The 27472-nt window shown below is 41.4% G+C and overlaps 1 protein-coding gene across 3 annotated transcripts; it reads left to right on the top strand.

Annotated features, from left to right (window-relative positions):
* Window positions 1–146: 146 nt before the first annotated feature.
* On the top strand, window positions 147–27468 carry CPT2 (carnitine palmitoyltransferase 2). 3 transcript variants are annotated; one of them, XM_004273838.3, is made up of 5 exons: window positions 147–443; window positions 12291–12371; window positions 14136–14242; window positions 24515–25819; window positions 26834–27468. In XM_004273838.3, exons 1-5 carry the CDS (start codon window positions 292–294, stop codon window positions 27163–27165), a joined length of 1977 nt encoding a protein of 658 aa, XP_004273886.1. In that variant the 5' UTR covers window positions 147–291; the 3' UTR covers window positions 27166–27468. The 3 variants fall into 3 exon arrangements, with proteins under 3 accessions (XP_004273886.1, XP_049555879.1, XP_033291379.1); XM_049699922.1 differs by lacking the exon at window positions 147–443 and adding an exon at window positions 10773–10888; XM_033435488.2 differs by lacking the exons at window positions 147–443; window positions 12291–12371 and adding an exon at window positions 14330–14381 and having other exon boundaries at window positions 14147–14242.
* Window positions 27469–27472: the final 4 nt, after the last annotated feature.

Here is a 27472-nt window from a genome sequence, read left to right as displayed (position 1 = left end):
GTGCAGAAGAGAGACCAACAGAGCCGGGAGGCGACGGCCGTCCCAGTCCCGCAGTGGGCTGGACCCTCTGAGCCTCGCTGGGCCTGTGGGCGGGCCTATTTGCGGGCGGACCCATCTGTGGGCGGGGCCCTCCGTGGGCAGGGCCAGAAGGCCGGAAGTTGTTCCGCGTACCAGCACAAACTGAACGCGAATCCCTGACGCAGCGTCCTGGGGCACTGAGGGCGGCGGCCTAGTCTCTGGAACCAGAGCTCCGCATTCTCCGCGTTCTCGCTGCTGCCGCCTTCCGGGACGATGGTGGCCGGCCTGTTGCTGCGCGCCTGGCCCCGGGGCCTTGCCTTTGGCCCGGGAGCCCTCAGTCGGCTCCTAAGCACAGGCTTCGACCCGGGCCAGTACCTGCAGCTGAGCATCGTGCCCACTATGCACTACCAGGACAGTCTGCCCAGGTGAGCCCGGCCTCCCTGTCCCCGCCGTCCACGCGAGCTGGGGTTCGGCCCCAGCCTCTCTCCAATCACTCACGCCTATTCTGCTGAACCCTCTTCAGCCTCTAAAGTTTTACCTGGGACGCTGCCGCATCCTCCAATCTGAAAATCCTGTGACTTTCAGGATCTCATGGTACTGGAACATCAGAATGCCCGAATTCTCTTCCAGAATCCCCCGCTCCCCCCAGCCATTGTTCTCTCAGATTTTCTCTCCTGAACTCTTCTCGAACTCCTACAAAAAACCGACTCCCAATCAAATATCTAATTGTCCCTCACATTTCTCCCTGAAAAACGTCCAACCTGCATATCGCCAACACTACCCTTAGCCCTCCAACTAGGTTGTCTCCCCGCATTCCTGCACAGAATATGGATCGGTCAATTCCTGGTACATAATAGGTACTCTCCCTCAATTTCTCCCAGCACGCCACCTTTTTCACGCCTGTTACTCATAACCTCAGCCCCACTCCCCATGCCTCCAGTCCTCTTGTATTTTAGCACGCTATCCTCCCCCAAGCAGATTCAAGTATTCATCTTACCCTCCAAGTCCTCAGCATTCTAAGTCCAATCTTCACCTGGAAACCTTTCACCCCTACCAAACCTTCCTCAACACGCCTCCCACCCTCCTCCCTAACCCACATTACTCCCTGCAACTTCAGCCCACCCTCACAGAATTCTAGGCGGCACCCTCAGTACCCCTCCCCAAATCTTCTTATTCACATTAGATACAGAGCCCACCCAAATTCTGTGCCTCCTCACCATAGCTACGCCCCCGCCCCCTTCTAAAACACTTCTCCCAGAATCTACTTCCCCTGTGAAACACAGCTCCCATACATCTTCCTTCTCCTTCCCTCATCCAGTATTTTCTTTAATTCAGCTTCCAGTTTGCCCAGTCTTTGAACTCCCAGCCTTACTCTAAGCTGCCAAGTCTCCTCCAATATTAGAAATGTCCCTAAATTCCTTCACCTCCTAAAACCAAACTTTAACTTCTCTACCTACTCACCAGTTAGTTCCTGGTGCCACGTTCCAAATTTGTTTCACAGAGACTTTTTACTTCCTTTCTCCCCAAGCTGCCATTAGGGATCTCCCTCCCAGTCCAGGGGCTGGAGACCCTACCCCATGAACAGAACAAAGATTGTCACAGGCATCAACCCCAACTACTAGGTTGCTGTTTTTCTCTACAGCTGGGAACCCCTTAACCCATTGTCCTCACTGCCCACCCCCATCCTCTCAGGAGTATCAGCTGAGGGATTCTTGTCAAATTACAGTGTGCAAACATCTAAAACAAGTTAAAATGAGATTATCTAGCCCCAATCCCACTGTTTAAATTTGGCAGGAGGATGGGGAAGAGAAAGAAAAAGTCTCTGTGCCTGTGAGATAAGCCTTGACCTCTTGACTATGAGCTGAGCCAGTATGTGGGGGAAAGGTGAGGAATGACAGAGCCTGTCTTCACTTGCCAAGCCCAGCAACAGATGGCCTTTAACTTTCAGACAGTCCCGGGCCCCACCCAGGTGTAAGGTCAGAGGGGTTTTCTCATTTTAGAATTGGAAAGCTGGGAAGAATATTAAGAATATCAAAGAATATCAAGATCATTTCCTCTAATCCACAGCACAGATATCTTGGAGCTACAAACAGTAGCGCTCATCACCCGTGTATAACTTTAAATGATGACTCCCTCTCCAGGCCTCCACCACCTCACCTGTAAGTTGGAAGTTAGATAAGATAAGATTCCTTTTATCTGAGATTCTGGAGAGGTAAAATGAATTGTCTTTCACACTCGTTTTGATGTCACACTTGGTGAAAAGCCCTGGCTTTGAAGTCTGGTAGAACTTAAGTTTCAGATTCTGGATCTGATACTCTTTCTGTATAGCTTCAGGCAATTCAGTCAACCTCTTTGAGCCCTAGTTCTTACCTGTAAGGTAGGAACAGAAAGCACAATTCATAGGGCTATTGTGAGGCTAGAGTGAGATAAGATGCCAAAATAGGGAACTGTCCTTATTAGTTGGCATGGGAAGGACTAGTCCCTTAGTATTAAGTGGTCCAATTGGATCTCCCTCCTTACCTCTTTCTTTTCCTATTATATCACTGCCTTTTAATCAAGTGGCTTTGGACTTGCTTTCCTCTAGGAACCTTTGCACTATCATTTGCTTGGTTTTTAGGTGTTATGTTTTTTTCTTTGCTCTTTTTCAGTGTAGTCAAATATACAAAACATAAAATTTACCATTTTAACTATTTTTAGGTGTACAGTTCAGTTAGGGTTTTTTTTAGGGTTCTATTTATACACACTGAGCAGTTAATTTCAGAATATAAAAATGCAAGTCCGAAGCAGAGAAAGGGTGGAACAACCTGACCTACACATTCACATTATTAATTTGATAACCATTTATTAATAGGGATTTGGAGACCAGTCAGTCATGTTGAGGAGCTTACTGTATAGTGGGGGAGATTTAACAGGTAAACAGTTATGATATAATGGATAAGTGGCAAGCAGCATCTCATGGTGGTTACAGTCATGAGATAGGAGTCAGATTTGATTTTTTTAAATTAATTAATTAATTTATTTTTGGCTGTGTTGGGTCTTCGTTGCTGCACGCGGGCTTTCTCTAGTTGTGGCGAGTGGGGGCTACTCTTCGTTGCGGTGCGCGGGCTTCTCATTGCAGTGGCTTCTCTTGTTGCAGAGCACAGGTTCTAGGCATACGAGCTTCAGTAGTTGTGGCACGTGGCCTCAGTAGTTGTGACTCGCGGGCTCTAGAGCTCAGGCTCAGTAGTTGTGTTGCATGGGCTTAGTTGCTCTGCAGCTTGTGGGATCTTCCCAGACCAAGGCTCGAACCCGTGTCCCCTGAATTGGCAGGTGGATTCTTAACCACTGCACCACCAGGGAAGTCCCGAAGCACAGAGTCTTAACTACTGAATTTCCAGGGAAGTCCCTCTGCCCATTTTTTAAGTCAGGTTGTTTATTTGATGTTGAATTGTATGAGCTGTTGGTATATTTTGGACATTAGCCTCTTATTAGTCATATCATTTGCAAATATTTTCTCCTATTCAGTAGGTTGTCTTTTTTTTTTTTTGGATGGTTTCCTTTGCTGTGCAAAATCTTTTAAATTTGATTAGGTCCCATTTGTTTTTGTTTTGTTTTGTTTTTGCTTTTGTTTCCTTTGCCTTTAGGAAACAGATCAAAAAAAATATTACTGTGATTCATGTCAAAGAGTGTTCTGCCAATGTTTTCTTTTAGGAGTTTTGTGGTTTCCAGTCTTACATTTAGCTCTTTAATCCATTTTTAAAATTATTTATTTATTTATTTATTTATTTTTTTGAGGTATGTGGGCCTCTCACTGTGTGGCCTCTCCCGTTGCAGAGCACAGGCTCCAGATGCGCAGGCTCAATGGCCATGGCTCATGGTCCCAGCCGCTCCGCGGCATGTGGGATCTTCCCAGACTGGGGCACGAGCCCGTGTCCCCTGCTTCGGCAGGCAGACTCTCAACCACTGCGCCACCAGGGAAGCCCTTTAATCCATTTTGAGTTTATTTTTGTGTATGGTTTGATAAAATATTCTAATTTCACTCTTTTACACAGCTGTTCCATTTTCTCAGCACCACTTAAGGAAGAGACTGTTTTTTCTCTATTGTATAGTCTTGCTTCCTTTGTCATAGATTAATAGACCATAAGTGTATGGTTTTATTTCTGGGCTCTCTCTTATGTTCCATTGAGCTATGTGTCTGTTTTTGTGCCAGTACCATAGTGTTTTGATTATGCTAGCTTTGTAGTATGGTCTGAAGTCAGAGAATGTGATATCTCCAGCTCTCTTCTTCTTTCTCAAGATTGTTTTGGCTATTTGGGGGTCTTTTGTGTTTCCATACAAATTTTAAAATTATTTGTTCTAGTTCTGTGAAAAATGACATTGGTATTTTGATAGGGATTGCATTGAATCTGTAGATTGCTTTGGGTAGTATGGTCATTTTAATGATATTAATTCTTCCAGTCCATTAACAAGGTATGTCTTTCCATCTGTTTGTGTCATCTTCGATTTCTTTCTTCAGTGTCTTATAGGTCTTTTACCTCTTTAGTTAGATTTATTCCTAGGTATTCATTTTGATGTGATTGTGAATGGGCTTGTTTCCTTAGTTTCTCCTCCTGATAGTTCATTGTTAGCATGTAGAGTGCAACAGATTTCTGTATATCAATTTGTGTCCTGCAACTTTACTGAATTCATTGATGAGCTCTAGTAGTTTTTAATAGTGTCTTTAGGATTTTCTATGACATAGTATCATGTCATCTGCAAACTCTGACAGTTTTGCTCCTTCTTTTTCAATTTGGATTCCTTTTATTTCTTTTTCTTGTCTGATTGTTGTGGCTAGGGCTTCCAACAGCATGTTGATTAAAGGGGCAAGAGTGGAATTCCTTGTCTGGTCCCTAATCTTAGAGGAAATGCTATCAGCTTTTCATCACTGAGTATGTGTTAGCTCTGGAGTTATATGTGACCTTTATTATGCTGATGTGTGTTCCCTCTGTACTTACTTTGTGGAGAGTATTGTCATAAATAGATGTTGAATTTTGTCAAAAGCTTTTTCTGCATTTATTGAGATGATCGTAAGGCTTTTATTCTTCAATTGGCTATTGTGATGTATTACATTGATTTGTGGATATTGAACCATCCTTGCGTCCCTGTGATAAATGCCACTTGATCAGGCTGCATGATCTTTTTATTGTATTGTTGGATCTGGTTTGCTAATATTTTATTGAGGATCTTTGCATCTATGTTCATTGGTGATATTGGCCTGTAATTTTCTTTTTGGTGTGGTATCTTTGTTTTTTGTTATCACGATGATGCTGGCCTCTTATAATAAGTTTGGAAGCATTACATCCTCTGCAGTTTTTTTTGGAATAGTTTGAGATGGATGGGTGTTAACTGTTCTCTACGTGTTTGGTAGAATTCACCTGTGAAGCCACCTGGTCCAGGACTTTTGTTTGTTGGGAGTTTTTAAATTACTGATTAAATTTCATTACTGTTAATTGGTCTATTCATATTTTCTATTTCTTCCTGGTTCAGTCTTGGGAGATTGTACATTCCTAGGAATTTGTCCATTCCTTCTGGGTTGTTCATTTTATTGGAATATAGTTGTTCATAGTAATCTCTTATGGTCCTTTGTATTTCTGTGGCATCAGTTGTAACTTTTCCTTTTTCATTTCTGATTTTATTAGTTTGGGCCCTCTCTCTTTTTTATTTGATGAGTCTGGCTTAAAGTTTATCAATTTTGTTTATCTTTTCAAAGAACCAGCTCTTATTTTCATTGATCTTTTCTATTTTTTTTTTAGTCTATTTCATTTACTTCTGCTCTGTTCCTTATGATTTCTTTCCTTTTACTAACTTAGTGTTTTGTTCTTTCACTAGTTCCTTTAGGTGTAAGTTTACATTGATTATTTGAGATTTTTCTTGTTTCCTTAGGTAAGCTTATAGCATTATAAACTTCCCTCTTAGAACTGCTTTTGCTGCATCCCATGAAGTTTGAGTCATTGTGGGTTTTTTTCCACTTGTCTCCAGGTATTTTTTGTTTCCTTTTTGATTTCTTCAGTGATCCATTCGTTGTTTAGTAGTGTATTGTTTAGCCTCCACATGTTTGTGTTTTTTGCAGTTTATTTCTTGTAGTTGATTTCTAGTCTCACAGCATTGTGGCTGGAAAAGATGCTTGATATGATTTAAGTTTTCTTAAATTTTCTGAGGCTTGTTTTATGGCCTAGCTTGTTTTGTGACCTGTCCTGAAGAATGTTGCATGTGCACTTGGAACAGTGTATTCTACTGTTTGGGATAGAATGTTTTTTATGTATCTATTAGGTTCTCTGGTCTAACGTGTAATTTAAGGCCAGTGTTTCCTTATTGATTTTTTGTCTTGATGATCTGTAAATTGATGTAAGTGGGGTGTTAAACTCCCCTACTATTACTGTGTTACTGTCAATTTCTCCATTTACGTCTGTTAATATTTGCTTTATGTATTTAGGTGCTCCTATGTTGGGTGCATATATATTTAAAATTACTATACCTTCTTCTTGGATTGATCCTTTGGTCGTTATGTAGTGTCCTTCTTTGTCTCTTGTAACCATCTTTGTCTTAAAGTCTATTTTGTCTAATGTAAGTATTGCTACCCCAGCTTTCTTTTGATTTCCATTAGTATAGGATATCTTTTTCCATCCCCTCAAATCAGTGTGTGTGTTTAGATCTGAAATGAATCTCTTGTAGGCAGCTTATATATGGGTCTTGTTTTTGTATCCATTCAGCTACTCTGTGTCTTTGAATGGAGGATTTAGTCCATTTACACTGAAATTAATTATTGATATGTATATTCTTTTTTAAAATATAAATTTATTGATTTATTTATTTTCGGCTGTGTTGGGCCTTCGTTGCTGTGCACGGGCTTTCTCTAGTTGTGTCAAGTGAGGGCTACTCTTCGTTGCGGTTCGCGGGCTTCTCATTGCGGTGGCTTCTCTTGTTGTGGAGCACGGCCTCTAGGCTCACGGGCTTCAGTAGTTGTGGCATGCAGGCTCAGTAGTTGTGGCTCGCGGGCTGTAGAGCACAGCCTCAGTAGTTGTGGCGCACGGGCTTAGTTGCTCCATGGCATGTGGGATCTTCCCAGACCAGGGCTCAAACCCGTGTCCTCTGCATTGACAGGCGGATTCTTAACCACTGAGCCACCAGGGAAATCCCAATATGTATATTCTTATTGCCATTTTGTTCATTGTTTTGAGACTGTTTTTGTAGTTCTTTTTTGTTCCTTTATTAGTCCTTTGTTCTCTTCTCTTGTGATTTGGTGACAATCTTTAGTCTTACCTTTGGGTTCCTTTCTCTTTTTTCTGCGTGTTATCAATTATAGATTTTTGGTTTGTGGTTACCGTGAGATTTAAATATAGCCATCTGTGTATATACATGATTGTTTTTAGTTGCTGGTTTCTTAATTTCAAATGCATTTTAACAACCCTGCATTTGTACTGTCCTTCCATATCATGATGACGGTTTTTGACATCATATTTTAGATCTACTTGTTTTGTGTATCCCTTAACTGCTTATTGTGGCTATAGATGATTTTACCACTTATTTCTTTTAACCTTCCTACTAGCTTTGTATGTGGTTGATGATCTAACTTTTTTGTATATTTGCCTTTACTGGTGAGCTTTTTCCTTTTCTAATCTTCATGTTTCTAATTATGACCTTTTCTTTTTTGCTTAGAGAAGTCCCTTTAACATTTCTTGCAAAGCCGGTTTGGTGGTGCTGAACTCTTTTAGGTTTTGCTTGTTTGAAAAACTTTTGATCTCTCCATCAAATCTGAATGAGAGCCTTGCTGGGTAGAGTATTCTTGGTTGTAGGTTTTTCTTTTTTATCACTTTAAATATATCATGCCACTCCTTTCTGGCCTGCGGAGTCTGCTGAAAAGTCAGCTGATAATCTCATGGGAGTTCCCTTGTAAGTAACTTGTTGCTTTTCCCTTGCTGCTTTTAATATTTTCTCTTTATACTTAATTTTTACCATTTAATTACTATGTGCCTTGATGTGTTCCTCTTTGGGTTCATCCTGTATGGGACTCTTTGTGCTTCCTGGATTTGGATGTCTGTTTTCTTTCACATGTTAGGGACATTTTCAGCTATTATGTTTTCAAATATGTTCTCTGCCCCTTTCTCTGTCTCTTCTCCTTCTGGGATCCCTATAATGTGAATATTAGTACAGTTGATATTGTCCCAGAGGTCCCTTAAACCATCCTCATTGCTTTTCATTCTGTTTTCTTTTTTTTGTTCAGCATGAGTGATTTCCACTACCCTGTCTTCTAGCTCATGTGATCTGTTCCTCTGTATCATTTAGTCTACTGTTGATTCCTTCTAGTGTATTTTTCATTTTAGTCAGTGTATTCTTCATCTCTGTTTGATTGTTCTTCATATTTTCTAAGTCTTTGTTAAAAACGTCTAACTTCTTGCTCTGTGCATCCATTCTTCTCCTGAGTTCTATGATCGTCTTTACAGTCATTACCCTGAACTCTTTATCAGGTAGACTGCCTGTCTCCACTTCACTTAATTCTTCTTCTGGGGTTTTAGTTTGTTCCTTCATTTGGAACATGTTCCTTTGTCACTTCATTTTGCCTAACTTGCTGTTTTTATCTCTGTGTATCTGGTAGGTTGGTCATGTTTCCCAATCTTGGAGAAGTGGCCTTTTGTAAGAGATGTCCTATGCGTCCCAGTATTGCACTCCTCTTTTGTCACCAGAGCTACATGCTCTAGGGGTGCCCCTAATGTGGACTGCGTGGGTCCTTTTCCTGTGGTAGGCTGACTACCATGGGCAGTCTGATAGGCTTGGTTGTCCCCTGGTCTGGTTGGTTGCCAGGCCCTGCCGTGTGCAGAGGCTGCTGGCTGCCAGTTGGCTGGGCCGGGTCACAAGGTGGTTGGCTGCAGAGCTCCGGGGGTCCCAGGGCTAGTACTGGCTCACTGGTGGGCAGAGTCAGTTCCTGGGGTCTGGCTGCAGGGCCCAGGGGGCCCAGAGGTTCCAGATCTGGTGCTGGACTGCTGGTGGATGGGGCTGGCTCCTGACACAGCTGGCTGCGGGGTCAAGGGTGTCCCGAAGTTTGTGTTGGCCTGCTGGTGGGTGAGGCCAGGGCCCAACCAGCCCCAGGGCAGGTGCTGCTGGCCTGCTGGAGTCTGAGCTGGGTCCTCCAGCTGAGGGGCTGTTGTTGCCCTGGGGCTGGTGTCCACCAGCTAGTGGGTAGGCTGGTCCTGAGGCTAGAGCAGGCTTACTGGTGGGCAGGTCAGGGATTTGAGGGCTGGTGCCTGCTCACTGGTGGGTGCATCTGGGTCCTGTGATCTCTGGCTGCAGGGCCCTGGGGGTCCTGGGTCTAGTGCCTGTGCACTGGTAAAATTCCTACTTTTAAAGTGTACAGTTCCATGGGGGAGGGTTATATAATCACAGCGTTGTGCAGCTATCACCACTATCTAATTCATCGCCTCTCCCCGTCATTGCAGTCATTCCCCATCCCCCCAACACCCTTGGTAACCACCAGTCTACTTTCTGAAAAGTGACTTGTTTAAAATTGGAACTCGGGTTTGTTTGGCTTCAAAGCTTAGGCTTTTCCAGCATAGCACACTGTCCCTAAACAAAGAACGAATCCACAGTTGACAGGATTATGCCCCCTTGCATACCTTCAGTTTTCTTCCTCGTTGCCTTCTTGGAAGAGCCTGTGTAAGTGTCAAAGTTGATTCTGTCAGAGCAGGGGGGATCACCGATGGAGTATCCAGTCAGAAGAGGGCAGAGGAGCCAGTCTTGAGAAAACTGGCACTTTTAGGGCAAGAGGACATAATGGAGGAAAAGAGAATCAGAAGAAGATGTCAAAACCAACAGGATGGGAGAAGAGAATCTCTCCATCTTCTGCATCCTTAAAGGATCTCATGGTCTGCAGTCTGATGGGGAAGAGAGACATAAATACATAAATGCCTCTAAAAATGATAGAGAAGAATATAGGGTCCTGGGGTACATAGGGGGGTAAAGGAAGGTAATCAACTAATTCATTTAACACACATTGAGTACCTGTTCTGTGCCAGCCCACGTGCCAGTGGAAGTGAGAAAAGGGGATTCAGAGGAAGAATCCTAATGAGTGGTGAGCTCCCCTCTCTATACATCACCATAATCATGTGAGCCAACTCTGCATTTCTTCCCAGCTCCACATTCGGTGACATCATGTTGGTAGCTTGAACTTGGCCATGGTGGGAGATTTACAGAAATTGGTAAATGCTACAAATCAGGGCTTCACCCCCTACCCACCAGAGAGCTGGTTTACTAACCCAGCATTCCTTGGAGTGGATAACAGATGAGGATGGGGAGAAGGTGGTAAAATTAGATTTGAGAGGAAAGAAACGTGTTTGATGTTGATGGCAGGTTGTGGAGGTTAGGAGGGTATTGGTCCTTCCTAGAAGTTGGGGAGTGGCTTTCTTTGAGGAGAAATCTGAAGGCAAGTGGTATTTACCTATAACCATATCAGAGAGATTAAGTGACAGAGCTGGGACTTAAGCCTAGGTCCGATTCTAAATGTCCTTGTCTTTTCACCATCAGTAGTTCATATACTTTTAGACTTCACAGATCAGTAAAATTATAGGGGAAAATACTGTTATCAACATTATTTCTTAAAAAAAAAAGACCTTTAATGACTCTCACCCTAAAAGGGGGGGGTGGGACAATCTCAGAATTAAGAACAGACTTTTCATGTAAGCAAATTTAGCTTTGTGAAAAGCTCACTGTACTGTCCATGTTTGTTTTATTTCCTTGTGAACCAGTAACTTCACAACTATGGCCATCTTCTGCAAGTATCAGATAATCCAGTGATATGGACTATGTTGTTATTTGACATTTACAACGAGGGTATTTTATAGAAGGCAAAAATATAGACTTGGTAAGTTTAGCATATTCATTAAGTGGTCTTTGATAATTTTTATAGAAAACAGGTGACTTTGTATCCATGATAATAATTTTTTTGTAGAATCTATACTGCCTTAATTTAGTTCCATTGAGAAAATTCAGTTTGTTGTGCTAATAACTCCAAAATAAATCATCACTCTGAAAACTTACTTTACCCCACTAAAGTAAGCTCAAGCTAGAGTTAACACTCCAGAATCTTTTGAATAAGGACTGCTTTTATAAAACTGCCATTGCCTCTAATTTAGAATTGTTTAAAAAGAAGGTAAATTTTCCTTAATGTCCCTACTGTATCAAAACAAAGTCTTGAGAAAGGTAAGTAGGTAACTTTGTACTTATGAGATAGCTGAGCTAGTGTTAGGGATTTTCTGCATAAGTCCATGTAAGGGGACCTACAGTGTTACAGTGTTGTGAATGGTTACTCAGTGCAGCCTAAGTCCATGATGGCTGTAAATTCAGATTTGTTTTTTGACATTGTATTTTGGATAAACATGCATTGAAAAATAAACTGAAGAACTACAGTGTATCTTATTAGTAAGGTCTTAAACTGTGTTTTATGGATAACTTTCGGTTTTCCTAAATGGCTGCTATATTTAGATATTTTGAATGTATCAGTGTTCATTTTGAGTTGGCAGAGGTAACCTAACAAACTTGGATTAAGTTTTGGTACTAGGGGATATATCTTTCAGTAAAATTATTAACATGAAAAAAAAAAGTATGCCTCACAACATACCCCTGGTGTTTTCATTTCACTGTGGACCTGTAACTTCATTGCCATAGCTGTCATTGGGAATCCACCGGTAGAGAATGATGAGTAGGTAAGCACAGAGGAAGATTTGGTTCTTCCTCACAGGACTCCTGGTGAGCTGGGCATGGCTTGATGGTCGATCCCATGGTTGGCTGGCCCATTGGACAGACCTGTGTTTCCCTTTTGTATGATTCTCTGTCATAAAATACACTAGAAAATTTAAAAATAGAAGTTTTTTTTCATCTTGGGAGAGAAAAAGACAGTCGTTCAAACTAAGGGTAGAAATAAAATCAGTGCCAGTACAGGGTTAACACAGGTATTATAACAGTGACAGGAAACAGGAATTTTGGGGCAGCTTCTGCTTCCCCATTTTGAATCTGTTAGTGTGTTTACTAATTCAGCTTATGAAATTCATCATTAATACATTAAAAAGTTATTATTTTACTTTAAAAAAAGAGCTACCAATTATACTTAAATTCATCTATTCTCATTTGTAAGTGGCTTCCTTTTGTTGTTTGTTTTTTTGGAAAGAAGTTAATTATCCAGTAATTATTGGTTAGTTTGGGTTGGGAAGCTAGTTAACCTCTTCCACAGATTGTCACCCTTACACTTGACCTTACTTTCTTCCCAGGCTGCCTATTCCCAAACTTGAAGACACCGTGAGGAGATACCTCAGTGCGCAGAAGCCTCTCTTGGATGATGGCCAGTTCAGGTAAAAGCTGAGAACCCTGAATGGCCATGGATGGGTCGCTCAGGGGAGGCTGGCAAGTGCCGGGGAACCAAGTTTCAGGGAGTGTCTGTGATTTGATTGGGTCACCAGGCACCTAGGACCTGGTCTTTACGTTTGCAAGTTCAGGAAATAGATTTTCACTCATGAAGGGCTGACCAGGCCCTGAGGTGAGAGTCTCTTTAACTAGACTCAACAGGCAATGGTTTATAAGCCAGAATGCCAAATTTGTGCTATCTTGGTGGATGTTACCTGGTTGGCTAGCTGGTACCAGTCATTTACAGGGGGCGTGTGCTCTTGGTAGGGAGGTTCATTAAGGAGAGCATGTGGCAGACCAGAAGTTTGCTTGGTGAGCATATGTACTGGGTTGGATAGTGTGCCCTCCAAATTCATTCCCTTTTGAGAACCTCGTTATGTGACCTTATTTGGAAATAGGGTAGTTGCAGATGTAATTAATTAAGATGAGGTCATACTGGAGAGAGCTGAGTCCTTAATCCAATATGATTGGTATATTTATAAGAAGAGGAGAGACACAGAGACAGCCATGTGAGGACAGAGGCAGATTACAGTGGATTAACAAGCCAAGGAATGCCAAGGATACCTGGTAACACCAGAAGCTAAGAGAAAGTCCTGGAACAGATTCTCCACTGGAGTCTTCAGAGAGAATATGGTCTTGTCAGCACCTTGATTCTGTACTTCTAGCCTCCAGAACTGTGAGAGAATAAGTTTCTGTTGTCTTAAGCCATCCAGTCTGTGGTACTTTGTTATGGCAGTCCTAGGAAACTAATTCAGTATGGAATTGGAAAATTATATTGGATATTGTTAAAAAGCGGATTCCATCAAGCTCTTGTATCCTGGTATAGTACTCTTTTTCCACAATGGGGATTTGTCGTGCAAATAACTGGCCTTCTCATTAGAATCACGGAGTCCTTCAATGGACAGTGCTGGGAAAAAAAAGATGAACCATTCATAATGTAGTCCTCTGCTTTTAAATATTCCACATTAGTCACTTGAAGCTTCTATTGACATGGTAATGATGTAATAGCTACCTGCTACTAAGTATTATGTTTCAAACTATCCTAAATCCTTAGCTCTGATAAATATTTTAAAAATCATGTAAGGTGGTATATTATCTCTATTTTACATATAGAGAAACTGAGACTGAGAGAGATCAAGTAACTTGTCCACGGTTATACAGTTTGAAAGTAACAGAGCTAGAATTCAAACTTAGCTCTTCTTGGCTCCAAAGCTTATATCATTTTCTCCATGCCTCCTAGATTACACATTATTTTATGAGATGTGGATTCATCTTCCTAATCAATGATTTTAAGATATCCTAGATTTATCTGTTTAGATTGATTCCTGTTCTTCTGACCAGAGGTACTTTCTGATCTCAGTCCCTGGTTCTAGGGATATGCTATTGGGGACCCAAAGTTCTGTGATGAGTTCTTGGCCATGAATCTGAAAATCGTCTATTCCCCAGCCGCATAGCACAGGGAGATCAGCTCAGTGCTCTGTAACCACCTAGAGGGGTAGGATAGGGAGGGTGGGAGGGAGACGCAAGAGGGAGGAGATATGGGGATATATGTATATGTATAGCTGATTCACTTTGTTATAAAAGCAGAAACTAACACACCATTGTAAAGTAATTATACTCCAATAAAGATGTTAAAAAATAATAATAATAAATAAATAAAAATCATCTATTCCCTGCCATGGTTTGACTCTATCTTTTTTTGAACATTTCAGGAAAACGGAACAATTGTGTAAGAGTTTTGAAAATGGTATTGGAAAAGAACTGCACAAGCAGCTGGTCGCTCAGGACAAGCAGAATAAACATACGAGCTACATTTCAGGTGGGTAGGCAAGGCTGTGGGCTTGATATTTCCAGAGCCCTCTGTAATTGAAAGCAAGTCATCTTCTCTCCTGTTTTAATCTCACAGATATTTTTGGTGAGACCAGCACTGAAGTGTTATCTCATCCTCTCTTCCTGAGGTAAACATTAAGGTTGAGTGAGTTCATCCTCCACTGAGGTGCTGCCTGGAGTCCATGCTCAAGAGCAGTAGCTTGCCTGCTCTGTAGGTGGGATCAAGACAGAACCTAATCATTGGTTCTGTCTGTAAAGGATGCAGGATTTAGTCCTATGTCCTGTGTGTATCATTCTAGGTCCTTCACGGTCTGGCCCAACTGCCCGATCCAGCCTCATCTCTTAACCATCCTCCCTGACACACCCATGCTTCAGCAAAACTGAACAACTCCTTCCCTCAACCCGTTAGTCTTTCATTCTTCTGTGCCTTTATCCATGTTGTTCGCCCCACCATTTTTTACCTGGCAAATTCTTCCTTTAAGACCCAGTTAGGGTGGTTATGAGAAGTTCAGGACAGGGGCTAGGCAAAATGGGAGATGGGGATCAAAAGGTACAAACTTCCAGTTATAAAATAAGTCAGTCCTGGGGATGTAATGTATAACCTGGTGACTATAGTTAATAATACTGTATTGTATATTTGAAAGTTGCTGTGAGTATAGATTTTAAAGCTTCTCATAAGAAAAAAAATTTTCTACGTATGTATGGTGATGGATGTCAGCTAGACTTATTGTGCTGAGCATTTTGCAGTATATACAAATATCAAATCATTATGTTGTACACTTGAAACTAATATAATGTTATATGTCAATTACATCTCAATTAAGAAAAAGAAAAAAAAAAGATCGAGTAGGATGATTTTTCTATGAAACCTTTCAGCCCTTCTTCCCATTCAGAGTTGGTTGCTTTCACCTCTGTTCCCACAGCACTTCTTTTAACTCAGTTTATATTTTTAATAAGGTTATACATGCATATAGTTTAAAGAATCAGATAGTTTTCTCAGGCTTGTTAGGAGAAACAGAAATTTCCTGACCTTGCCCTAATTTCTTACTTCTCATTTTCCCCCATTCTCTAAATTACTAACTCATATTAATGCATCTTTTGTAGTTTTAGGCATTATCTATTGATGTCTCACTGTAAAAGATTAGGATTTAGCAGTCTCTTATATCCTCACCACATTTCTATCCCCTCATTGTCACAGTATAGTTATTTGTAATTTTCGTTTGCTCAATACCTAGTGTTTACACTATTATAATCATGTAAACACTATTGTCAGCTGAATTGTGTAGCACATTGGAATTGTTTTTCCTTTCCCATATGAACTTTGTTTTCTCTGAAGTTAATAATTCTACTTTCTTTTGCTTTCTATGTGCTTAATAATTTACCTGGGATTTTTTTTTTTTTTTAATTCTCATCTTCCTTCCTAGTCTGTCTCGAATTTGCTTTTTGCTGGTTTGTTTTACCCTCTTTTCTTTCTTCAGATGTTTCATAATCCTTCTCTGTTGTCTTAGATCTGAATGAGATATTTAAAAGTTGTGGCAAGCTCTGTAGATGAGGGCGTGCTTGTCAGTCACAGCTTCACTGTAATGTGATCAGCTAAACCATTTCCTCGGGGTGCCCCTAATGTTGGTGTCTTTGGGTTAGACTCCCAGGGAAGGCTTTTCCGGTAAACTGCCAAAAGGTATTTTCCTGTTTGCTGCTGTCGTAGGAGTGGGATAAGGGAAAAAGGCTTGAGCTCTCATATGTAACTTATGTCCCCCAATTTTACTTTCTCCAGTGAATAAAACTTCAGTCTCCTATTTGGAGTGGGGAGGGAATCTGGGGTGTGGGGTGGGGGTTTAATTGAACAGCCCTTCAACCAGATATATCTAGGCTGCTACTTCCTGAGCCCTCTGGGGGTTCTGCTGTGTAAATCATACTGTTTCTTGGCTTTCTCTGCTGCCAGGTTAGGTTGAATTGGCTAGAGAGCTTTCCAATTTCTAATATTTGTTCTTTTCTCGTCTCTCATTCTCTTTGCCTTATTGGTTTCTGTCTCTTTAAATTCTTTTACTGAACAGATCAGAGGCATAAATTCATGTCTTCTTTTGTCAAATACGTCTTGCCCCCATTTTAATGCATTGCATTATGTTTTAATTCTATTTGTCTCCTTCATCAGAGTTCTTCTGAATTAAAGTCCATGCCCTATTCCTCTCTATATCCCCTGGGCCAGGGCCTGGCACAGCACTGATTCGCAAGGAATGAAGGGACCAACAAATGAATAATAGATAAATTCATGTCCATTAATCCTTTCCCAATACTTTATATGTAAAAACTATTTCTTTGAATCAAAGATAGGCTATATTTGATTAGGAATTTCCTAATCCCACCAGGAACTTCCCTTGAAAACACATTTTCTGATAAGATACTGCCTCTGGAATTTTTACAAGCAAAACATCCACAGGAATACAGAGGGCTGGTTGGAGTAATTCACTCGCACTGATAGTTATTTCTAATTGCTTTTCAAGCATTTCCTAAAAGAGGGAGTGCAGTAATGTACATAGTACACAGAATGATGGTGAAGACTTTCTGCCATATTAGGGAGACAGTCAGGTGTGAATGTTGTCCCTGAAAGGAGATGAAGCATGAGAAACCTAAGCTGAGGGGGTGGGAATTAACAACTATTCTATTTCAGCATGAATGCCAGTGAGGTATTATTGTTTTTTATTTCTGTAAGTGTCAAAAAAGGAAACGGAATGAGGAAGAAAAAGTAATTAATAAACATTAGGGAAATGTAAATCAAAACCACAATGATGGTTACCCACCAGAATGGCTCCAATCAAATAAGACTTACAGTAACAATAACAAATGCTGCTGAGGATGTGGAGAAATTGGAACCCTTGTATACTGCTGGTGGTAATGGTTCAGCCACTTTGTTTTTTTAAAAAATTTATTTATTTTATTTATTTATTTTTGGCTGCGTTGGTTTTTTGTTGCTGCGCGTGGGCTTTTTCTAGTTGCAGCGAGCGGGGGCTACTCTTCGTTGTGCACGTGCTTCTCATTGCGGTGGCTTCTCTTGTTGCGGAGCACGGGCTCTAGGCACGCGGGCTTCAGTAGTTGTGGCTTGCGGCTCTAGAGCACAGGCTCAGTAGTTGTGGCGCACAGGCTTAGTTGCTCCACGGCATGTGGGATCTTCCCGGCCCAGGGCTCGAACCCGTGTCCCCTGCATTGGCAGGTGGATTCTTAACCACTGCGCCACCAGGGAAGCCCTGGTTCAGCCACTTTGTAAGGCACCCTGGCAGGTTAAACATAGAGTTCAGTCCAAGATGGCAGAGTAGAAGGACGTGGAGCTCACCTCCTCCCACAAATACATCAGAAACACATCTACATGTGGAACAGTTCTCACGGAACATCTACTGAAAGCTTGCAGAAGATCTCATACAACCAAAGCTGCAAGAAAGATCCTCATGTAACTGGGTAGGACGAACGGAAAAGGGAGAAGAGGATGTGGGACAGGACCTGTGCTCCTGGGAGGGAGCGGTGAAAGAGGACAGCTTCCCTCACCCTGAGAACATCCTTCACTGGCTGGGAGGTCCACCAGGACAGATAGGGAGCTTCAGAGGCTGGAGAGGAGAGTGTGGGAGCTGGCTTGCCACCCTGCAGGGTAGAGATACACCAACATAGATGGTTCTGGCCATGTTGCCACATTTCTGAGCCCAAGACGCGTGCCTGCTGGTGTGTGCAGTGACTGGGTGCTGAAACTCAGGTTTCAGAGACAGACCCAGGGAGAGGACACGGTTTGGCTGTGGGGAGACATCCCAAAGGGCCTGGAGTGTGACCCAGGCTGCAACTGGGGGTGCACACAGGATGGAGCATGGGTCTGCCATAGGAGCCCCATTGTCAACACACGAGGGGAGGGGGGTGGGCCTGCCATAGCAGCCTCACTGTAAGCATGCTCACAGCAGGGTGTGACTCCAATCACCACAGATGCTGTGAACTTTGTGGGTGGCACACATGAAGGCGGGCCTGAAATCTGAGCTTATTGCTGGCGATCCCACTGCAGGTGCTGGGTTGCAGCTTTGGCAGGTTTCTGCTCTGGCAGATTTTGGGTTCAGGACTGCACGTGCCTGCCTGGGGGCTGTCTGAGCTGATTACCAGCAGTCCCACTGTGGGTGCAGGGAGGTGGCCCCAGTGGGTTCTCACTATGGTGGATTTGGGACCAGAACCATGCATGCCTGAAGGCCATCTGGGTCGATTGTAGGCGGGCTCAGGGAACACAACTCCAGTGGGTTTATGGGGCAACCACTTTGTGAGTGCACCTGCACGCTTAAGGGACCTCAGGTTACCAGAGCCTCCAAGCAAAGGTGTCCCCCAAGGGCAGTGCCAGGCAATAGTGGTCTTTGTGGGTGCTCACACCAGGTGGCAGGCAGCATCACAGAATTGCACGTCCTGGCAGACAGTTCCTGGGGAGAAACATGCAGCAGCTCCTTTCCCAGAGGGAGTGCTCCAGTCCTGCCTACTTCACACCACAGCTTAGAACCAAATCTGGGGACTTCTACTATAATAACTGGGGAGCAGACCCTTCCCCTCTGCCGGGCTGTGACATCCACAAAGCAAAGAGGAGGCCCCACCCAACATCCAGTGTGGGCTCTGGTCACCACAACACCAAACACACCCCCTATCAAGGGTACAAGGGCCACCCTGAGGAAAGAGATGGCAAGCATCCATACCAAAAACAGCCCTCACACAAGAAATTTTGGATTCAAGCAGGCTACACAGGGACACTCCCACATAAAAACAGCCCTTCAAGACCACAGTAGATAACTCTTTCTCCTAAATTCACAGTCGGAGAAATATAAGAAAAATGAAAAAGCAGAGGAATTACTCCCAATTAAAAGAATAAGAGAAATCCCCTGAAAGAACAATGAAACAGATGACCTCTCCAGTCTACCAGACCACAAGTTCAAAAAGGAAGTAATAAAAATGCTGAAGGAATTAAGAAAAGCTATTGTTAGAAATTCAGATCATTGTAACAAGGAACTAGAAACTACAAAGAGGAGCCAATCAAAATTACACCACTCAATTGCCAAGATGAAAACAAAGCTAAAGGCAATAAATAGCAAACTAAATAATGCAGAAGAATGAATAAGTGATCTGGAAGATAGAATAGTGGAAATCACCCAATCAGAACAGCAGACAAAGACAAATAAAAAAAAGTGAAAGCAACATACAAGATCTATGGGATAACGTAAAGCATGCCAATCTACACATAATAGGAATCCTAGAAGCAGAAGAAAGAGAAAAGGGGATCGAAAATGTACTTGAAAAAATTATGGCTGAAAACTTCCCAGACCTAAAGAAGGAAACAGATTTCCAGGCACAGGAAGCACAGAGGGTCCCAAACAAAATGAACCCAAACAGACCTACTCTAAGACATATCATAATTAAAATACCAAAAGTTAAAGATAAAGAGAGAATTCTAAAAGTAGCAAGAGAAAAACAAATAGGCAGTTACAAGGGAACCCTCATAAGGCTATCAGCTGATTTCTCTACAGAAATTTTGCAGGCCGGAAGGGAGTGGCAAGATATATTCAAAGTCCTGAAAGGGAAAAACCTGCAACCTAGGATACTCTACTCAGCAAGATTATCATTTAGAATAGAAGGAGAGAGAAAGAATTTCTCAGACAAGCAAAAACTAAAGGAATACAGGAATACTAAACCTATCTTAAACTAAATATTGAAAGGTCTTCTCTAAATGGAAAAGAAGCAAGAATCCAAAGGAAAGAGAAAACAACAGTAGAAGAGGTAAGTATATAAAAGGATTAAAGCTCACTGAAATAAGTCAGTACATAGGTTTAAAATTTTTTTTAATTGTATGAAAGCGATTACAACTACAGTGTTCAGCAAAAGAATAAACATGAAGATGTAAAATGAGACATCAAATCACAAAATGTGGGGGAGGGGAGTAAGAAAATATAGATCTTTTAGAATGTGTTTGAGCTTATATGACTACCAGTCTAAAGCAAGTAGATTTAGTGATGGGTTAACATACTTGAAAATCAGAGTAACCACAAATCAAAATCATATTTAAAAGATTCACAAAGAAAACAAAAAGAAAAAAGGTACTCAAGCATCAAAAACCATCAAACCACAAAAGGAAAAACAAAAAGAAGAAACAAAGAAGATATACAAAATCAACTGAAAAACAAGGTTTAAAATGACAATAAATACATACTTATCAATAATTACTTTAAATGTCAGTGGACAAAAGGCTCTGATCAAAAGACGTAGAGTGGCAGACTGGATAATAAGACAAGAACCTACAATATGCTGCCTACAGTAGACCCACTTAAGGGCAAAGAACACATGGATTGAAAGTGAGGGGATGGAAAAAATATTTCATGCAAGTGGAAATGACAAGAAAGCAGGGATAGCAATACTTAAATCAGACAAAATAGACTTTAAAACAAGGTCATAAAGAAAGATAAAGAAGGACACTGTATAATGATAAAAGGATCAATACAAGAAGAGGATATTACATTCGTTATCCTATATGCTTTCAATATAGGAGCACCTAAATACATAAAACAAATACTAACAGACATAAAGGGAGAATTGATGGGAATACAATAATAGTAGGAGACTTTAACACCCCACTGACGTCAATGGACAGATCTTCCAGACAGAAGATCAGTAATGCAACAGAGACTCTAAATGACACAATAGAACAGATTTAATTGATATCTTCAGGACATTACATCCAAAAAAACTAGAATACATTCTTTTCAAGTGCACATGGAATGTTGAAGAGGAGGGAACACTCCCAAAGTCATCCTATGAAGCCACCATCATCCTGATACTAAAACCAGACAAAGACATTATCAAAAAAGAAAATTACAGGCCAATATCTTTGATGAATATGGATATAAAAATCCTCAACAAAATATTAGCAAACCAAAGCCAACAACACATAAAAAAGATCATACACCATGATCAAGTTGGATGCATCCCAGGGTCACAACGGTGGTTCAGATATGCAAGTCAATCATGTGATACACCACATCAACAAAAGAAAAGACAAAGACCATATGATCATCTCAGTAGATGCAGAAAAAAACATTTGATAAAATTCAACATTCATTCATGATAAAAACTCTTACGAAAGTGGGTATAGAGGGAACATATCACAATATAATAAAAGCTATTTATGACAAACCCACAGCCAATATACTACTAAACAGTGAAACGCTAAAAGCCTTCCCACTAAATTCTGGAACAAGACAAGGATGCCCACTCTTACCACTTCTATTCAACATAGTATTGGAAGTCCTAGCCATGGCAATCAGATAAGAAAAAGAAATAAAAGGTATCTAAATTGGAAGGGAAGAGGTAAAATTGTCATTATATGTAGATGACAGGATACTCTATATAGAAAACCCTAAAGACTCCCAAACACAGAAACTATTAGAACTGATAAACGAATTCAGTAAGGTAGAAGGATACAAGATTAACATAGAGAAATCAGTTGCATTTCTTTACACTAACAATGAAATATCAGGAAGACAAAGTAAAAAAACAATCCCTTTTAAAATTGTGTCCAAAAAAAGTGAAATACCTAGGAATAAACCTGACCGAAGAGATGAAAGACTTATATGCTGAGAACTATAAAAACATTGATAAAGGAAATTGAAGGTGATTCAAAGAAATGAAAAGAAATACCATGCTCTTGGATTAGAAGAATTAATATAGTTAAAATGGCCATACTATCCAAAGCAATCTACAGATTTAACATGATCTGTATCAGATTACCCATGACATTTTTCACAGAACTAGAACAAATAATCCTAAAATGTACATGGAACCACAAAAGACCCAGAATTGCCAAAGTAATCCTGAGGAAAAAGAACACAGCTAGAGGCATAATATTCCCAGACTTCAGGCAATACTACAAAGGTACAGTAATGTAAACAGCATGGTATTGGCACAAAAACAGACATATGGATCAGTGGAACAGAATAGAGAGCCCAGAAATAAATCTACACACCTACAGTCAATTAATCTACAACAGAGTAGGCAAGAATATACAGTGGAGAAAAGACAGCCTCTTCAATAAGTGGCGCTGGGAAAACTGGACAGCTACATGTAAAAGAATGAAATTAGAACATTCTAACACCATATACAAAAATAAGCTCAAAATGGATTAAAGACCTAAATGTAAGACCAGATACTATAAAATTCCTAGAGGAAAGCATAGGAAGAACATTCTTTGACATAAACCACAGCAATATTTTTTTAGATCTGTCTCCTAGAGTGATGGAAATAAAAGCAAAAATAAATGATTGGGACCTAATTAAACTTAAAAGCTTTTGCACAGCAAAGGAAACCATAAACAAAATGAGAAGATAACCTGCGGAATGGGAGAAAATTTTTGCAAATGATGTGACCAACAAGGGATTAGTCTCCAAAATTTACAAAGAGCTCATACAGTTCAGTATCAAAAAACAAACAACCCAATCAAAAAATGGTCAGAATGGGACTTCCCTGGTGGCACAGTGGTTAAGAGTCTGCCTGCCAATGCAGGGGACACGAGTTCGATCCCTGGTCTGGGAAGATCCTACATGCTGTGAAGCGGCTGGGCCCGTGTGCCACAACTACTGAAGCCCACGTGCCTAGAGCCCATGCTCTGCAACAAGAGAAGCCACCGCAATGAGAAGCCTGCGCACCGCAATGAAGAGTAGCCCTGCTCGATGCAACTAGAGGAAGCTCGCACGCAGCAGCGAAGACCCAACGCAGCCAAAAATAAATTTATAAATAAATAAATAAATTGTATGTCTTAAAAAAAAAAAAGGGGGGCAGAAGACCTAAATAGACATTTCTCCAAAGAAGATATACAGGTGGCCAACAGACACATGAAAAGATGCTCAACACTGCTAATTATTAGAAAAATACAGATCAAAACTACAATGAGGTATTACCTCATACCAGTCAAAATAGTCATCATCAAAAAGTCTACAAATAAATGCTGGAGATAGTGTGGAGAAAAGGGACTGTTGGTGGGAATGTAAATAGGTGCAATATGGAGAACAGTATGGAGGTTCCTTAAAAAACTAAAAATAGAGATACCATATGATCCAGCAATCCCACTCCTGGGCATATATCCGGAGAAAACTCTAATTCGAAAAGAGACATGCTCCCCAATGTTCATAGCTGCACTATTTACAGTAGCCAAGACATGGAAGCAACCTAACTGTCCATAGACAGATGAATGGATAAAGAAGGTGTGGTATATATATATATGATGGAATATTACTCAGCCATTAAAAAATGAAATAATGCCATTTGCAGCAACATGGATGGACCTAGAGATTATCATATGAACTGAAGTAAGTGAAACAAAGACAGCCATCATATATCACTTATGTGTGGAATCTAAAATATGATACAGATGAACTTATTTCCAAAACATGTTTGAAACAGACTCACAGACATCGAAAACAAACTTATGGTTGCCAAAGGGGGAAAGGTTGGCGTGGGGGAGGGATAAATTAGGAGTTTGGAATTAACAGAGACACACTAATACATCTAATATAGTTAAACAACAAGGACTTACTGTATAGCACAGGGAACTATATTCAGTATCTTGTAATAATCTATAATAGAAAAGAATCTGAAAAAGGCTAGGTATATGTATATGTATAACTGAATCACTTTGCTGTACACCTGAAACTAACACAACATTGTAAATCAACTGTACTTCAATAAAAAAAGAAAAAATTAATAAAAAATCAAACAATTTCAGTCAAAAAAAGGGGGGTTAAACATAGACTTACCATATGACCTAGCAATTCCACTCCTAGCTATATCCCCCAAGAGAACTGAGAACATATGTCCACATGAAAATTTGTACATACCAGCATTATTCAAAATAACCAGTAAGTGGAAACAACCCAAATGTCCATCTACAAATGAATGGATAAACAAAATGTGGTACATTATTGGAACATTATTTATCAATAAAAAGAAATGAAGACTGATATATGCTATAGCATGGTAAACCATCAAAACATTATTGTAAGTGATAGAAGTCAGATGCAAAAGACCACATATTATATGATCCCATTTACCATTTATGAATTATTGCAGAGGAAAAAAATAATCAGAAAATTCCATCCTCTGGAGGTTAATGTCGCTTCTTCTGAATATGCTTGATTTTTTTTTTCTTTCTCAAATTTTATCTTTAGGAACTGCATTAACTCTTTATTGTTCTGTTTTAATTTTTATTTTTTAGGTCCCTGGTTTGATATGTACTTAACTGCTCGAGACCCAGTTGTCCTGAACTTTAATCCATTTATGTCATTCAACCCTGACCCAAAGTCCGAGTACAACGACCAGCTCACCCGGGCAACCAACATGACTGTCTCTGCCATCCGGTTTCTGAAGACACTTCGGGCTGACCTTTTGGAACCAGAAGTGTTCCACTTGAACCCTGCCAAAAGTGACACTGATACCTTCAAGAGACTCATACGCTTTGTGCCTTCCTCTCTGTCCTGGTATGGCGCCTACTTGGTCAATGCATACCCCCTGGATATGTCCCAGTATTTTCGGCTTTTCAATTCCACTCGTTTACCCAAACCCAGTCGAGATGAACTCTTCACTGATGACAAGGCCAGACACCTCCTGGTCCTAAGAAAAGGACACTTCTATGTCTTTGATGTCCTGGATCAAAATGGGAACATTGTGAGCGCCTCAGAAATCCAGGCTCATCTGAAGTACATTCTCTCAGACAGTAGCCTGGCCCCCGAGTTTCCACTGTCATATCTGACCAGTGAGAACCGGGACATCTGGGCAGAGCTCAGACAGAAGCTGGTGAGTGGTGGCAACGAGGAGACCCTGAGGAAAGTGGACTCTGCTGTATTCTGTCTCTGCCTAGATGACTTCCCCATTAAGGACCTTGTCCACTTGTCCCACAACATGCTGCATGGTGACGGCACAAACCGCTGGTTTGATAAATCCTTTAACCTCATTATAGCCAAGGATGGCACTGCTGCTATCCACTTTGAGCATGCTTGGGGCGATGGTGTTGCAGTGCTCAGGTTTTTCAATGAAGTGTTTAAAGACAGCACTCAGGCCCCTGCTATCACTCCACGGAGCCAGCCAGCTAACACTGACTCTTCTGTCGCCGTACAAAAACTCAACTTCAAGCTGAATGATGCTTTAAAGACTGGCATTAGCGCTGCTAAGGAAAAATTTGATGCCACCATGAAAACCCTCACCATTGACTACATCCAGTTTCAGAGAGGAGGCAAAGAATTCCTGAAGAAGCAGAAGCTGAGCCCTGATTCGGTGGCTCAGCTGGCCTTCCAGATGGCCCTCCTGCAACAGTACGGGCAGACAGTGGGCACCTATGAGTCCTGTAGCACTGCAGCATTCAAGCACGGCCGCACCGAGACCATCCGCCCGGCCTCCATCTTCACAAAGAGGTGCTCTGAGGCCTTTGTCAGGGAGCCCTCCAAGCACAGCGCTGGAGAGCTTCAGCAGATGATAGCCAAGTGCTCCACGTACCACAACCAGCTGACCAAAGAAGCAGCGATGGGTGAGACAGGGTTTGGGGAGCATGCCTTAGGTCTTGTTGCCCTCAGCACTGGGGTAAGCCTCAGCACTATCCTACCCCACATCTGATTTCCGCCTCTTCACTAGGTTTAATCCACCTGCCAACTGATTATTATTTTTTTCTACCTTAGCAGTCCAAACAGCCAGACTAGCCATTAGGGTTCAGAATATTCTCTCCTCTTAAGCAAGGTTGGGGAAATGCATCCAACTTCGTCCTCATTTAAGGTCACTTTCAGCCATGTTACAATACTCTCTTCCTATTTATTGGTCATCAGACTCACTTTTGACAATGTAGGATTTCTAAGCCCACGGCCTCTCTTACTTCACTTCAGTTGAAGTGTATTGGTTGCCTGTAAATAGGCCAATTCAGAAGCTCTTCCCAACCTAAGTGTCATCTTTCTTTGCCTCTTCATAGTAAAATTCGAGACCCAGAAAGGACCTGGAGGATCACACAGTCCAGTTCCTTCATGTAGCCAAAGTCCTGGAACTGAAAGGGACCTCCAAGACATTCTAGTCTCATCCTTCTCTAATTTTATAAGTATGAAACTGAGACCACTGGCTCAGGGTCACGCAGCAAATTATCAGGAAAGCGGAGATTAGAACCCTGGTCAAATACCCCTTCCATTTTGTTCCACTGACTCAGTCTTGTCTTTTACACTTGATTTGGACTTTGGCTTTTACCTTAGTTTTTGAGTCCATAGTGTACTTTTCTTGACTGTTTGACTAAACTGATTCAATTTCAAAATTTTAAAAATCATGTTCATTTTAGGCTGATTTTTAGCTCAGCTGTTCACAGCTTTTTAAAAAGGAATATTCTAGAATGAACTGAGCCAGAGGTTAGCAAGCCGGAGGTGTGCATGCAGAGATAAACAAACCCTTCTTCCACTCTCAAGGATGCTGTGAAGGTGCTCCTACCATGGGTCGGAGGTTTTACCAAGTGAGGTCCCTTTCAGTTCTGAGATTCTTAGACTCTGGTTTTCCATTTTGTCTCTGACAGGCCAGGGCTTTGATCGACACTTGTTTGCTCTGCGGTACCTGGGAGCAGCCAAAGGGATTGACCTGCCCGAGCTATACCTGGACCCTGCGTATAGGCAGATAAACCACAACATCCTGTCCACGAGCACGTTGAGCAGCCCAGCAGTGAACATCGGCGGCTTTGCCCCCGTGGTCCCTGATGGTTTTGGCATTGCGTATGCTGTTCATGACAACTGGATAGGCTGCAACGTCTCTGCCTACCAAGGCCGCAATGCCCACGAGTTTCTCCAGTGTGTGGAGAAGGCCTTAGAAGACATGTTTGATGCCTTAGAAGGCAAAGCCATCAAATCTTAACTTCTGGGTGGATGAAAAGCCTCTATTCCTTCATCAACATGAAAACTGGGGCCTCTGTAACCAGTAGGCACTGTTCTGTGACTAATGAAACTAATTGTGAGGTGCCTGAGCACCAGTGCTATAAGGTTTGAGCTTTAAAACCATGGTTTTAAAGCTAAACATGTAATTTCCAAGTGGAACTAGATCACAACTAAAGATAATGTGAGATTTCAATTTTAAGGACATTTGATCAGGAGGTAAGACTTAGAAAATAACTCAGGTGTATTTATTGTGGAAGCAGAAATAAAATGCAATTCATGCTTAGAGG

Source organism: Orcinus orca, chromosome 1 (assembly GCF_937001465.1).
Source record: "Orcinus orca chromosome 1, mOrcOrc1.1, whole genome shotgun sequence".
NCBI lineage: Eukaryota > Metazoa > Chordata > Mammalia > Artiodactyla > Delphinidae > Orcinus > Orcinus orca.
Note: the sequence above shows the minus strand (reverse complement) of the source record. Positions and strands in the feature narration are given on the sequence as shown.

Coding starts and splice junctions, on each gene's coding strand:
- CPT2 (XM_004273838.3), top strand. CDS start 292: ATGGTGGCCGGCCTGTTGCTGCGCGCCTGGCCCCGGGGCCTTGCCTTT. Junction 12,372..14,135: donor TTGGATGATGGCCAGTTCAG/GTAAAAGCTGAG, acceptor TGAACATTTCAG/GAAAACGGAACAATTGTGTA. Junction 25,820..26,833: donor GACCAAAGAAGCAGCGATGG/GTGAGACAGGGT, acceptor TGTCTCTGACAG/GCCAGGGCTTTGATCGACAC.